The sequence below is a fragment of the Dipodomys ordii genome, unplaced genomic scaffold (assembly GCF_000151885.1).
Source record: "Dipodomys ordii isolate 6190 unplaced genomic scaffold, Dord_2.0 Scaffold62, whole genome shotgun sequence".
NCBI classification, from domain to species: domain Eukaryota; kingdom Metazoa; phylum Chordata; class Mammalia; order Rodentia; family Heteromyidae; genus Dipodomys; species Dipodomys ordii.
The window spans coordinates 1,138,145-1,152,699 of record NW_012267278.1 but is presented as its reverse complement, the minus strand read 5'-3'; the positions used below and the strand labels follow the sequence as shown (position 1 = coordinate 1,152,699).

The window sequence follows — 14,555 nt, the reverse complement described above, 5'->3', positions numbered from 1 at the left end:
GGGAAATGAAGGAATGTAAGTATAAGTCATGCACCAGCAAGTAGAGATCGCTCTGGGTGTATGTCACCCTGAAAACGTTTTACAAGTACTCTTTTGGAAGGGTACCACTCCTCTGTCCATCTCCTGTCATCATTATCCCTGTAAGGGCCAGAGCTTTTTAATAGGACTAGGGAATGACTGTGTTTCTATACATAATTTTTAAACAAGGGCAAAATATTAAAGCATAATGAGTGCTAATAGAAAGCAATATGTTCTTATAGAAAGATAAGACAAAATTATGCACAATTGAAAGATGCATTATGAAAGGTATTATGAATAATGTGGCTAAAACAGGCTTCTTTATTTTAAGAAGCCTGGTATCATTGAGATGTACACCTTATTTTAAAATTACAGTGATTTTATATAATGATGTTAATATGGCACATTTTCTTTAATGTATTCTAAATAACTTTGCAAAACTTAATCCATCTTCGCTATACCTCTGGGGTAGTCAGGAAGACACTGGTTAAGGAACTAGAATAATGAAGCATGCCTGTAATCTCAGTACTTGGAAGGCACTGGTGGCACATGTCTGTAATCCCTCAGGATTCTGAGATCTGAGGATTATGGTTCAAAGCCAGACCTGTCAGGAAAGTCCATAAGACTCTTATCTCTAATACACTATCCCAAAAAGCTAGAAGTGGGGTTTTGGCTCAAGTGGTAGAGTGTTAGCCTTGAGCAAAAGAAGCTCAAAACTGTCCAGGTCCTGAATTCAAACCCCAGAATGGGAAAAAAGGAAATACATAATAAAAAAAAATGAGGCAGGAAGATTGGGAATTTGAGGACAGACCTAGCTACATAGCAAGTTGTAGGCCATCCATCATGGTTTTTCAGTTTCTCTCAATAAAACAAGAGTGGAGAATTTGTTTGTATAGATGCATGCTGTATAGCAGCTCACTTAGGCATTTCCAAAACTTCATAAAGCTAGATGCAATAGATGCCTGCCTACAGTTCTAGCTACTGTGGACTGGAGGCAGGGCAAGCACTTGAACCCTTGAGTTTGAGATTAGCCTGGATAACGGGAGGGGCACACTTATGAGCAAAGTATATTATATGTGTGCATTAAAATGCCATATTAACATTATTTTGTAAAAATAAAAAATAGGATATAAATGAAATAATAAACAACAACCCAACAAAACTTGTTAAGGCTTTAGAGTTTGTTTCCAAGGAGCACCTTGGTTTCTGTTATGGGTAAAGCAGGGAAGGATGCCTTACCAGAGGGGACTCAGGTACTACCTCAGATGTTAGAAAAAGCTTTGAATTTCTCCAAGGATCGTTAAGCTGTTTCTGATTTTTTTTCTTTACAGTCAAAATTTTAAAGCCTGAATTTTCTTTCTAGAGCTAATGAACTTTAAATCCCACTATAAGAAGGAAAAACAGACTACTTGCAACAGTTTATAACTGAAATGCTGTATATATACCTATACTCTGGTATGTGTGCATGTGTGTGTATGTGATTTAAGTGTAGTAAATGCATATGCATACATGCTTGGAAGGGAATCTTGTCCTTCTCAACCAGAGATTTAAAAATATAAAGAACATGCAAAAGAATTGCTGTAAGGATTTTTCTTTTTGTCAGTTACTGGCCTTGAATTCAGGGCCTGGACCCATTCCTCACCTCTTTTTGTTCAAAGCTAGCATTTTAGCCACAGTGCCAATTCCAGTTTTCTGGTGGTTAATTGGTCGTATCTTTCTCAGTCTCTGCTTACTTCTTCCTAAGAAGAAACTCTTTCTATACTTTTTCCCTTGGGATAGCACATCTAGCTTTTAAGCACTATTCATTTGACACTAGATTTGAATCTCTAACTTTGACTTCTTTATGAACTCCAGACTCATCTAAATGTCTATCTAGCATCTCTTCTTGACTACTGTATTAGTTTTCCATGGTAACTGGGCAGCATTATTCATGTTCTTAACTGAGGATCTCACAACACTGAAGTCAAATGAAATAAAAATGAAGCCATCTATAAACAAAGTATTATTATAACACAAAAAAGTGAATTAAAAACAAAATCAAAATGTCAGTCACTTGGGCTCTTACTTAGCGGTTTTCTGGCTCATTCTCTGTTGGTAGACTTCAGTGCAGTTGTAGGACTGATGTCCCATGTTGCTGCTGGTAGTTGGCTGAAGGGTCACCCTTTGTTCCTAGAGACTCCCTGCATTCATTGACTTATGGCTTGTTCTATTTTAAAGCCAGCAGTGGTACATTGACTGCATTTTGTGCAGTCAATGAATCTCTTTCTGTACTCTCCTGTCTTACTCTTCTGCCTTTAAATCATTCATGCTATTACTGTGGCACTTCCATATAATCTAGAATAATTTCCCTATGTTGAAGTCCGTGATTAGTAACTTGAACTACCTCTGCAAAGTCTCTTTTGCTATGTAGTTAGTGTTTATTCATGGGTATGGTAGTAGGGAATGAAGATCTTGGGGGCCAAATTTCTTCCTAGCATGGATCTTTAATAAGGATCTTGAAGGTAGAAATAGGATGATTGTGGCTTAAGTCTAGCATAGGAGGAAAAAGTTAGAGACCCCTAATCTCAAAAATAAGTTGGAACCGGGCGCTGGTGGCTCACGCCTGTAATCCTAGCTACTCAGGAGGCTGAGATCTGAGGATCGCGGTTCAAAGCCAGCCCGGGCTGGAGAGACCGTGAGACTCCTATCTCCAATAAACCACCAGAAAACCGGAAGTGGCGCTGTAGCTCAAGTGGTAGAGCGCTCGCCTTGAGCTGAAGAGCTGAGGGACAGCGCCCAGGCCCAGAGTTCAAGCCCCCACGACCGACAAAAAAAAAGTTGGGCATGGGGGTGTGTGCCAGAGGTTTCAGCTACTTGGGAGGTGGAGGTACAATTGCAGTCCAAGGTTCCCTCTGGGAAAAAGTAAGAAACAGGATTGGGCTTTTAAAAAAAATTATTGTCAAGGTGATGTACAGTAGGGATACAGTTACATACATAAAGTAGTAAGTACATTTCTTGTTGAACTTGTTACCCCCTCCCTCATTTTTCTCCCACTTTCCCTCCCCCAATCCTCCCCAAGTTGTACAGATTATTTCCAGTATATTGTCTTGTGAGTATTGCTGTTTCATTGGTTTGCCCTTTGTTCTTTTCTCATCATTTTGTTGTTGGGCTTTGACCTCCAGTACTGTCCAAAAAAGGTTTTTTTTAAAGGATTCTCAAAATTACATCTGTGAGACAGACTTGGCTCTAACTTGTTTCTCCACTTGTTCTTTCCACCTCAGCTCCCAATGTAGAAAGCTAGGAATCATCTTTGAATCCCTTGTTTTCCTCATCAGCCATCCTCTCCTATTATCCCATGTACTTGGAATCTCTACCTCCAAAATACATCCCAAATACATCCCAAATTCTTCCACTCCTTGTCATCCTTATTGCTGCCACACCGATACAAGCAGTACATCTTTTCCTGACAGCTTTAGTAGCTGCTCATTCATCTTTACTTCTCTTCTTGTAGGTTAACTCTTCATAGTAGCCAGCATTAAGGTTTTTGAAAGTGAGACCAGATCTCATCCCTTTCCTCCTAGGATTTCCCATTGCACTTAAAATTAGATTCCCTATCATGATCAATAAGGACTTGTGTGATCTAGCTCTGTCTAACACACTGGTCTTTCCTCTTCCCACTACCCTTAGTATCCCTGGCATTTTTTCTGTTTTGGGAGCTGCTGTTCCCTCTTAAGACCTTTGCAATTTTTATCCTGCTTGGGCCAAAGGCTGTGCCCTCAGAACCCTGTGTGACCACTCCTTTCAAATCCTTACAGTTCACGTTACTTCCTCTGACACGTCAACCTCTACTCCTTTCTCTGAATGTCCAACTAGAATGGCCCTTTCTATTCTCATCACTCCCACATCACTATTCTGTTTTCTTTATTGAACTTAGATCCTTCAAGTGTACCTTGCCTGTTACATGTATCTATGTGTCCACACACACCCCTCCTCCCACATTTCCTACTGTGAATTGTAAGTCTCTAAAAGGCAGGTCCTTGTCAGTCTTATTTCCCCATTGAAGGACATAATAGGTTCTTAAGTGAATGAATTATTTTATCAACTATTAAATTGTGTTAATATTAGAAAGTACAGGATAGCTCACAAATTATATCTCCACCTTCCAGAGATAGCAGTTTGTTCATATTTATGAGAACATCATGCTCAGGTTTTACTATACATGTAATTTATAATCTGCTTTTGCCCTTTTAGATAATGTGGATAATCTTTATGGCCTTAAATATTCTTCTACAGCCTGATTGTTTAGTAGCCTTAGTACTCTGTTCTTTGGAAGCATTATAATTTTGTTATTTGTTTTTGTTCATTTAGGGTCCTTCTAAATGAAGATCTTTTAACATACACCTTTTTTGCACATCTCTTATCTTTTCTTATATAAACTCTACAAGCATATTTATTAGGTCAAAGGGTAAAAATTTTTTTTTTCTAAGCCTGAAAACAATACCTGGCATAAAGACTTAAGGGAGAAATGTTATTTTTGTTCATGGTTACTGTGGCAGAATGTTATGGTGGTAGGAGCCTGCAATGGAGGCACTTCTTCACCTCATGGTGTGTAGGAAACAGAGAAAGGGAAAGGTGGGAAGCAAAGAAAAGGGAATGTAAAAAGAAGCCAGGGCAAGATATAATCCTCAAGGACATGCCCCTTAGTCACCAAGTAGGCTTCACCTCCTACTTTTTACCATGTCTCAATAGAGCCATCAGTGGATTAAAACATTTATTAAATCAGTACCCTCATGATCTAATTACCTTTTTAGTCTACTAGATAGTTCTTAATCTAGTCAAGTTGACAATCAGGATTAACCATCACATTTTATTTATGTATGTAGACTCATTGCCTTCAGAAAGGATTAGTCATCAACAGAGTATAAGAGGGCCACTTTGACAAATATTTTTCCAACTTAGCAAGTAGAATTTTATTTATTTTTAATTTTCTCTTCTTTGCTAACTGATGCAGTTCTATTTATTTTTGTATATTCATTGGCTGTTTCTTTTTTTGGGGGGACGCGGGGGAGGGTCCAGTTGTGGGGCCTGAACTCTGGGCCTAGGCACTGCCCCTCAGCTCTTCAGCTAAAGGCTAGTGCTCTACCACTTGAGCCACTGTACCACTCCAGTTTTCTGGTGGTTTATTGGAGCTAAGAGTCTCATGGAATTTCTTGCCAAGGCTGGCTTTGAACCTTGATCTTCAGATCTCAACCTCATGAGTAGCTAGGATTATGGGCATGAGCCACTGGCGCCTGGCTCAAAAGACATTTTTAAAAATAATTTTATTGTTATTAAGGTGTTATACAGAGAGGTTACCATTTCATTAGTCAGGTAATGAATACATTACTTTTCGGGGACAATGTCACCCTTTCCTTCACTTTCTCCCTCCCATCCCTGCCCATAAGTTACATAGTTCATTTTCCACATACTGTATACTGAATAGCAGATTGAATTCCAAAGTAAATTTTCAATAAATAATTGTCATATTCAGACCTCATCTATTTAAATATAGTTAATAAAACTGGCTAGTGCTTAACTATTTGTATGACATGCCATTTGAATAGTTAATATTCTTTTTATTTTTATTTTTTTGTAGTGTTGGATTTGGAACCCAGCGGTTTGGCATGCTGGGCAAGTACTCTATCACTAATCTATATCTCCAGCCTCTTTTTGGTTTTAAGGCTTGATGTTGTATAAAAGTAGGTAATTAAGCCAGGCACCAGTGGCTCATGCTTATAATCCTAGCTACTCAGGAGGCTGAGATCTGAGGATAGTGGTTCAAAGCTAGCCCAGACAGGAAAGTTTGTGCGACTCTTGTCTCCTATTAACTACCAAAAGGTGAAAGTGGAGCTGTGGTCAAAGGGTAGAGAGCCTTGACCATGAAAGCTCAAGGATAGCACCCAGGTCAGGCATACAAAGAAAAGTAGCAAATTATTTTGCTCTCTTGTTACCCATGACTGCATAGAAACTACCATTTTTAAGCTCTTGTTCATATCCAACATGCTACCATATTCCTGTATATAGATTTTTAGGCTTATTCAGGAGACTTATAGCCCAAGCTTAATCATATATAGTAACATATATATATATATATATATATATATGTAACATCATATATGGTTTTTTAACATCATACATGTTTTTAGTTGTCATAGCAGAAATACTTTCATGAAATCTTTATATTCTTCTTTGTGTTTCCTGCTTTATAGTCCTTCTCCGTGTATTCCCTCCCCTTTTGGTTATATTGCTCACATTTTCACACTTGGTAAAATTTAAAGGCAGGTGTCCTCAGGCTTAAAGGATGAAAGAAACTCCTTGAAAACATGGTTGAAATGGAAAACTTATCTACTTAATACTGAGATAATTTGAGTCATTATGTGAAACTATTAAGTGCCATTAAAGCTATTCAAGAAGCATAAAGAATGTAGTTGCTGTAACAGCAATATGTATATTCCCATATGGTGTAATGTCTGCATCATCCCATGCTCAGTGTTTTCTCTAAACAAGTAGAAAATAAAGATTCAAATATATACCTAGCATATAAACACATCCTTTTTATATATCACATTTCATCTGAAAGGTAAATGTTGTTTTAATGGAATGTTTTCTGTCAAAATAATAATGGGAATACACTCTTGATCTACCATATTTCATTCATTTTCTTTTGCTGAAATGATCAAGTAACCCAATACTAATTTCAGATGTCTGTATTCAGCTGTTGGAAGAAAATTGATTTTAGAATAATGTGATATTGTTCTCAAAGCAGTCATCTCTGCTGTGCTTCCTCTTTAGTCCTGTGCTCAGTTTTGGAAAGAGGTTGTTGGTATTGTGAATGTCTGCTGCAAACCTAAATGCACAAGCCTTGAAGACAAGAATGGGAAGAAGGAAATGATGGGGAAGAATAGAGGGAGCAGGGAGGAGAATAGGAAAGGAGCTCATGAGACCATTCAGTGTTATCATTTATACCCACATATAATCGGGAAAAGGAAGAGGAAATAGGATATGTGTAATTACTTTTATTAATCCGTAGTATAGTTTGAAAAGTAATTTTGGAGTGATTGAATAGTTAGAATGAAGCTGTTATTCTTGTGCCGCTGCTGTCTTTATTATCGACCACAGAAGAGAATGAGCCAGGCATATGGGGGGACAAAAAACATGGTAAACATTGTCTCTGTGAAAGAAAGGGAAAATGTCTTTTCAAGGATTAAAAATGGAAACTATGCAACTGACTTGTTCAAGGTCCCTTGACAAAATGGGTAGGAATTGGGTCATCTTATTAGTCTCTGACAACAAACTCTAACCTCTGTTTACAACAAAAGGAAGATATATTTACTTGAGGCAAACTAACCAATGATGAGGGTGTTTTTGCCCCAAAATAAAATCATTCTCCAAAGGAGTATAGCAATTCTGAAATATTAAAACAATTATTATCTTTAATTAGTTGTACAAAGGAGTTGCCATTTAATAAAGAAGTTTATGATTCAGTGCATCTTGATCAGTGTCATCCCATCATCATTATTATCCCCCTTCAACCCCCTCTTTCTCCTTTCTTAATTTTGTGGTATATACAATGAATTCTTGATTTTATTCTCCCCTCTTTCCCCTTTCACTCATCTTCCCCTCTCCCCTTGGCCCCACCTTACTTCTTGGATATACCCATTTCTTGGGCTTTGACCTAGTCTTTCTAAAAGATTGATTATATTATTTGAGCTCTCCATAGAGTCTACTGTACTTCAGTTAATTCATTTGTAACCACTTGCATACCACCCAACATGTTTACTTATTGAATGTACCTATAAATCTTAAAGATTTTTAAGAGTCAACATTCAGGAAGTAGTTTGTCTGTTAGGAGAGGTATAGAGCAAAATAGAAATTTTGAACCAAGATTGTAATTGTCAGAGTTTTGTTTGGGTGTATGTGTATAATGTTTGAAATATAAAAGCCACTTTTATTTTCAGAGATCTGGTCTATGACATCATGTTTGTATTACTGTTCTCCTGAGATGTTCTCGTGAGCTGTCAGTCATGGATCTTCTGAAATATGTTTTTGCTTTTTAGATGCTGATAGACAAGATTCTATCAATCTCTTCCTGGGAGTTTTCCATCCCACTGAAGGGAAACCGCATCTCTGGGAACTCCCAACAGATTTTTATTTACACCACAAAAATACTATGAGACTTCTACCAACAAGAAGAAGGTATTTTTTCCCCTACTTGAGCATGTAAAATTATATTGATGCTATCTGGATATGAAATTTTCTTTTTCAAAAATAATTGTGTAAGATAAGGTAGTCTTAACTACGTGTTTGCCTTGAGTTTAATATTGTTGATTAAAAAAAAAAAGTTGACTGGGGAAATGGTGCTCATCAGTTGTTTTGCCTATCCCCTATATACAGATAAAGCTTCATCATTTTTTAGTACTTCCTGCAAAAATGAAACCCTGAAGTACTCTAAGATTCAAGGAGTCAGTCTTGGAATTTTCAAGAGTAGATGTTGCTTAGAGGCAGCTTTTACTCTGTAATATTGGAGTTACAAAATGTTCTCCAGTGCTCTTTTCTCTGGCAACTACAACTAACTCTGTATGAAAGTGTTCAAAATAAGAATCCAGAGCAGTGATGCCAGTGGCAAGTAACCACTCCTGCCACTCACTGATAACACGCAACCTAAATTTCTAGAGTCATTTGCCAGTAAAGACTATTTGATTACAGTTAAATTAGTATTAATATTCTCAAAAGAAATGAACAGTTTCCCCTGCATTTTAATATGGTACCCTGTAGCTGGGCATGGGTGGCTCACCTTGTAATCCTAGTTACTCAGGGCACTGAAATCTGAGGATCACAATTTGAAGCCAGCCTGTGCAGGAAAGTCTATAGGAATCTTATCTTCAATTAAACACCAAAATAAGCTGGAAGTGGAGCTGTGGCTCAAGTGATAGAGTGCTAACCTTGAGAGAAAAAGTTCAGGCCTGGGCCCTAAGTTCAAGGGACACACTACTGTACCCTGTAGTGTAGGCTTCAGGACCAGGCATACAAGGTGGTTGTATAGCCTTGGACTAAGTCTTTACTCCCCTAAGTTTCAATGACCTCATTTGCAAAATGTAAATTGACGGACATAACTCAGAATCTTTGTGAGCAGTCATGTATTGACAATAATTTTGCCACATGGGCAAAATTTTTAATACATAACAAATATTGAGTGACCCTGTAATGCTTTTTCTCAAGCAGGTCAGTTTGATGTAGCTTTTATTTTAACCAAAGATGCCTTTTACATACTATGAGGGTCACTTTAAGCCTGCTGGTTATGTGTATAGACCACAACAACGGATGAGTTACCAAATGCCAATGTAGCTGTTACCAATTCTGTTACTTAATACTTGAGCTTACTTCCCTATAAGTAAATCACTAGTACTTTTTATATTAAATTTACTATTAAGAAATGATACTTTATATTAGAAAGCATTTTGAGCTAATTATACGTTTATTTTCAGAAAGTTATGTAAATATCTGTATTTAGCTTCCCTGATAAGAAGTGGCCCTAGGTAAATATGTTGATTTTTGAAATTTTATATTACCCAGTATCAGTATTGAAGCTATTTCTATACAAACTAGAAACAACCAAAGCTTCATTTTGTACCACAGAGACTAACCACGTATTATAAGTATAAATTAAACCACTAGCTTACCTTGAGTTATATAACTAAGGCAGGTGGTTTAGGAACTCTGTGTGGGAATAAAAGAAAGCTGGTATTACATCCCCATGTTCTAAATAAAGGCAAGTGAGGTACAGAGAGAACGTGTCTTGACTGAAGTTATTCAGCTATTTGGATGATTCAGCATACTGAAAATAAAATTTATCAAAGTAGCTAATAGTCTAACTAAGTCTCACACTTTTAGTTTTTTTTTCCTTTAGAATATCAAAGGGATCATTGGTTGATACTACTCATAAACATATTTGTGAATACTGTAAGATTCATGCTTTGTTTTGGACTTACAAGTGTACCCCATATATAGGTTTTTTTGATGACAGCTAAGTTAGTATAATACTCAAAGGAAACAATTTGGCCAGTGGCAGTAAGAAGAGAAGGAGCCCTGATCAGGCTAAGATTGAGTTGAATTGGCTTCTCCATGTGATATACTTGAGACCCATTACTTAAACTCTCAAAACCTTATTTTCTCATCTACGACCGAGATGAGTCTATACTCGCTCAAGGTCATTTTGAGGCTGAAATGAGAAAAACTTATGTGAAGTACTTGGTACTGGGTCTGACATGGAATCCATAGTCCAGAACCAGCCAGACTCTACAGCATTTGCCTCTAATTAATACCTGGGTTACCTTGTGTAAAATAAATCAGCTGGATTAATTCTGTTTCCACATCAGTAAAATAGGGTTTCTTTGAAAATCAGATGAGCTCATATAAATGTAAGTAAGTCCAGTAGCTATATTGTTAATTGTCCTTTAAGTCGATTATATTATCTGCTTTTTAACATTTACTAAAAATACAGATGCCCCTAAGACCCATAAACTTAGGCAATTTTTATAACTCTTCTGTCATATCAATACATACTTTTTTATGTATTCATCTGTGTTTTCAAACTTAATGGCAATTGTACAGTTTATATTGTGTTCACTAATGATTTGCTATGAAATAATTTGTGTATGTGTGTCAATACTGGGGCTTGATCTCAGGAGTTGGGTGCTTTCTCTTATCTTTTTCACTAAAGGCTAGTGCTCTAACCCTGGCTTTTGGGTGGTTAATGAAGAATACGAAGCTCATAGACTTTCCTATCCAGACTGACTTCAAACCTCAGTCCTAAAATCTCAGCCTTCTGAGTAGCTAGGATACAGGCATGAGCCACCAGGGCCCAGCTAAAATAATGTTTTTTATTGAATAAAAAGGAAAAGAGAAATTAAACCTAACTCTGCCTAATGTTCATCTGAATTTGGTAGTTGTTACCTTTGAGTTCATTATTTCTAATACCCTGAACCCCACATTTACTGATCTGCTCAAAACCACGCTTTGAACCTTTGTTCTTAATTTTAATATGTTATACATCATCGCAGATGCCCCTTAAGTGTTTAAATGTCTCCAAACTGATTTTAGATGTTAGGTATTATTAGGTCTTAGAACTGGGAGGGTTTCTGGCCCTGCTTGCTATTTGATGCGTGAGTTAGCTTTTTATTGTTCAGAGGGAAGTGATCTGGATGAACCACAGGTTGTCAGCTGGAATATGCCTTGCTGGGGAAGTAGTTGTTGTTTTGGACAGTTTGCTTACACAAGTGTTCCTCTCATTGTGCTAAGATACACTTCCTTGTAATCTTACCTACTAATGACAGTTTAAGTCTCTGAAATTTTCAGAGCATGAGTTCCTCATCCATTTATTAATCTTTTAAATGTTTGAAGATGAATCCAGCAATTCTCAAAATACCTTCTCTAGATTAAATAGCCTCTGTTTCTTTATTTGTTCCTTAATTTTTTATTTTATTATCTTTAAGTAGTTATTTTATAAGTAGTGTTTTAATTAACTACCTATTTAAGTAGTTGTACAAAGGAGTTGCCATTTAACAAAACAGATTATGAATACAATGCATCTTGATCAATATCACCTCTTTCAACATTCATACCCATCCCTCCCAACCCACCCCTTCCCTCACTTTTTTATCTGTTTCTCTTAAGCAGTTTCAAGTTCCTTCAGCATTTGGAATACTCTCTCCAGTATGTGTATTCTGCTTAATGTCAGTGTTCTGGTGCCTATGCCTGGGTTCATGTTCAAAGTTTGTTCTGAGTTGTGCCAACTATTATTGTAGGTCCACTACTCCACTTGTTCTGGTTACTCTGTGTGTGTATGTGTGTTTGTGTGGGGGGAGTATGTGTCAGAGGGAGAGAGAAAGAGAGAGAGAGGGAGAGAGAGAGAGAGAAAGGGAGAGAGGGGGAGAGAGAGAGAGGGAGAGAAAGATTAAACATGAGACCACATAGAGTAAGCAAGAAAGAGATAGATTAAGTATGAGACCACATTAGCTCTTTTCATCATTGTGTCCCAGTATTTTCTGAGCTCTCACATGTTTATTTATTTATTTTTATTGTAAAAATACTGTACAGAGGGGTTACAATTACATGGGCAAGATAATGAGTACATTTCTTATCAAGCATTGTAGCCTCCTCCTTTGTTTCCCCTTCCCATCCCTTCCCAGCCTCCTCCTGGCCCCTCCACAAAATCCTCCCCCCCCCCACCAAAGTTGTAAAGTTCGTTTTCGACATGACAACTTGTACTTCTCATTGTTGCAATGGGTTGCAAACACATTTTTTAAAAGAGAAAAACATAACTTTAAATAAGCTGCAATTTTACCATAGACTATGAATTATGTAGAACACCAGCATTTATATTTGTCCTGTATTATACTTTTTTTTGTAGTTATACTTACTGGTGGACACCAGAAGTGATAAAGCATTTGCCATTACCTTATGATGAAGGTAGGTAACTGGTTCTGGTTCCCCTTTGATTTTTACTCTTAACAGATTTTATAATTATACTAAATGAATTTGAATCATTGAATCTTTGTCATATGATATTTTTGTTAAAAAGAAACAAAGAGCTATTTATAATTGTGTTGTTATTTTAATAGATGGAGTGGTGTAACATTTCTTAGCTTCTAAAAGGGCAAGAATTGTGGTATATTTTTTTTCCAAGTAGGTGCATACCTTGCATTGTGGCCTACACTTAAACATCTCAAATATTTAGTTGATATATTATTTTATCATTTTGAACGGGTGCTGATAATAGTTCTACATATTTGGGGAAAATAATGAGGAAGTAAGGATCCAGCCATAAGAAGAAACTAAGTCTTTTTTCCTTATATCTCAGCAGTGACCAAAAAAAAAAAAAAAGGAAAGAAAAGTATATGAAAGTTCATTTTAGGGCTGGGAGTGTGGCTATAGCTCAAGTAGTAGGGCACCTGGCTAGCAGGGCTTGAGTTCTACCACCAGTACATCTGGAAAACAAAACAAAACAAAAAAATTAAATCATTTTAAGTTAAATTTTATTAATCTGTCTTGAGAGGTAAACAACAATTTTATTAAATACTTTCAAATGTGCTGTACACATTAAAATAATACTTCAAAATTTAAGTCATTTTCCAATTTATCCCCGTACCTAGGGCTTGAACTCAGGGACTTGAGCTCTTGCTTGGCATTTTTTGCTCCTAGCTGGCATTCTATGACTTAAGCCACACCTCTAGTTCCACCTTTTTGTTGGTTAATTAGAGATAAGAGTCTTGAGATTTGTCTTCCCTAGCTAACTTAAAATTAGATTCTCAAATCTCTGACTTAGCTAGGTATATAAGCATGACCTACCAGGACACCTGTCTCTCATTTTAGACATAATTTAATCCTGGTTATGTTACTAATTCTCCTGGCCTTAGGCATGCCAATTTTTTTTTTTGTAATCCTAACTAGTAAGGTTTGTTTACTGCCAACCTGCAACACTTTAGTCAAAGACTCCCATCTAGTCATGGTTTGACATCCCAAATTTGGGTGAGGAGGTCATAACAGATTACTGAAGAATTTTAGTTCTTAATAAGTTACTCACTTAGAAGTTATTTCTTACTTGAAAGCCTGGGCAAAATCATAACTTATGCTGGTTTTCTAGAAGAAAAAAAAGGACTTTGACTGTCTAACATAACAGTAGCCATTAACATGATTTAAATATTAGCAAAACATATTGAAATAGCTGCAACTAGACTGCATGCAGGGAATTGTTAACAGTAAAAAGGAATTTAAAGAGCTGAGTAATCTGATTTCTGAACTAACTCCCTGCTCCTACCCTGACTTCCTGAGGCCCCTTCTCTCTCCTTGGAGCTGGTCACACACATTTGAATTGTGTTTTCTGTGTATGCATTTTTTTCTCTGTTCCAAGTAAGTGCCAGGGATGGTAACCAAGTGAGCCTTTTTCAATACTGAGTCCCCACACAGAGCTGACCATAGACGTTTTCTGTGACCACAGAAATGTAGCTGAATATAATCTAAAGACAATTCAACTAACAGGCAGTTATCTCTCTTAGTAATTTGTGCTGCAAACTTAAAGAAATTAATAGTGAAGAAATTTCACAGATATGAAGAAGAAATTGATATCCACAATGAGTTCTTTCGGCCATATGAATTGAGTAGTTTTGATGATACCTTTTGCTTGGCTATGACAAGTTCAGCACGGTATGTTGTGAGTACCCTGAGACTGTAAGTATTTGGAAGTTGTAGTTTCCCTAGTTAATATAGGTATGTCTTGCTTTATCAGAAATCCATTCTGCAAGGCTGTGTTATGGTAGATCTCCATGTGTTGAAAATTTTCTGTGATAGGGGCCCTCTTCAAGAGGCAGCATCTTCTCTTGTCTACTACAGTTAATTTCTCTCTTTTGATGTGTTAAAAGCTGTCTTCTATCTTAATTTTCCATTTGGTATAAACTCAGTATTTTTCATTGAATGTAGAACTTGAAAGCTAATCTAAATTACTGGAAGAAGCATTGTCTTGT

At 36.8% G+C, this 14,555-nt stretch overlaps 1 protein-coding gene across 1 annotated transcript in view; it reads left to right on the top strand.

Annotated features, from left to right (window-relative positions):
- Positions 1-14,555, top strand: part of Fig4 (FIG4 phosphoinositide 5-phosphatase) — a 104,741-nt gene that overhangs the window by 52,664 nt on the left and 37,522 nt on the right. Inside the window, exons 16-18 of the mRNA XM_013022435.1 lie at positions 8,094-8,232; positions 12,446-12,504; positions 14,091-14,238. Coding sequence (XP_012877889.1) covers positions 8,094-8,232; positions 12,446-12,504; positions 14,091-14,238 — 346 coding nt within the window. The remainder of the gene's footprint in view (positions 1-8,093; positions 8,233-12,445; positions 12,505-14,090; positions 14,239-14,555) is intronic.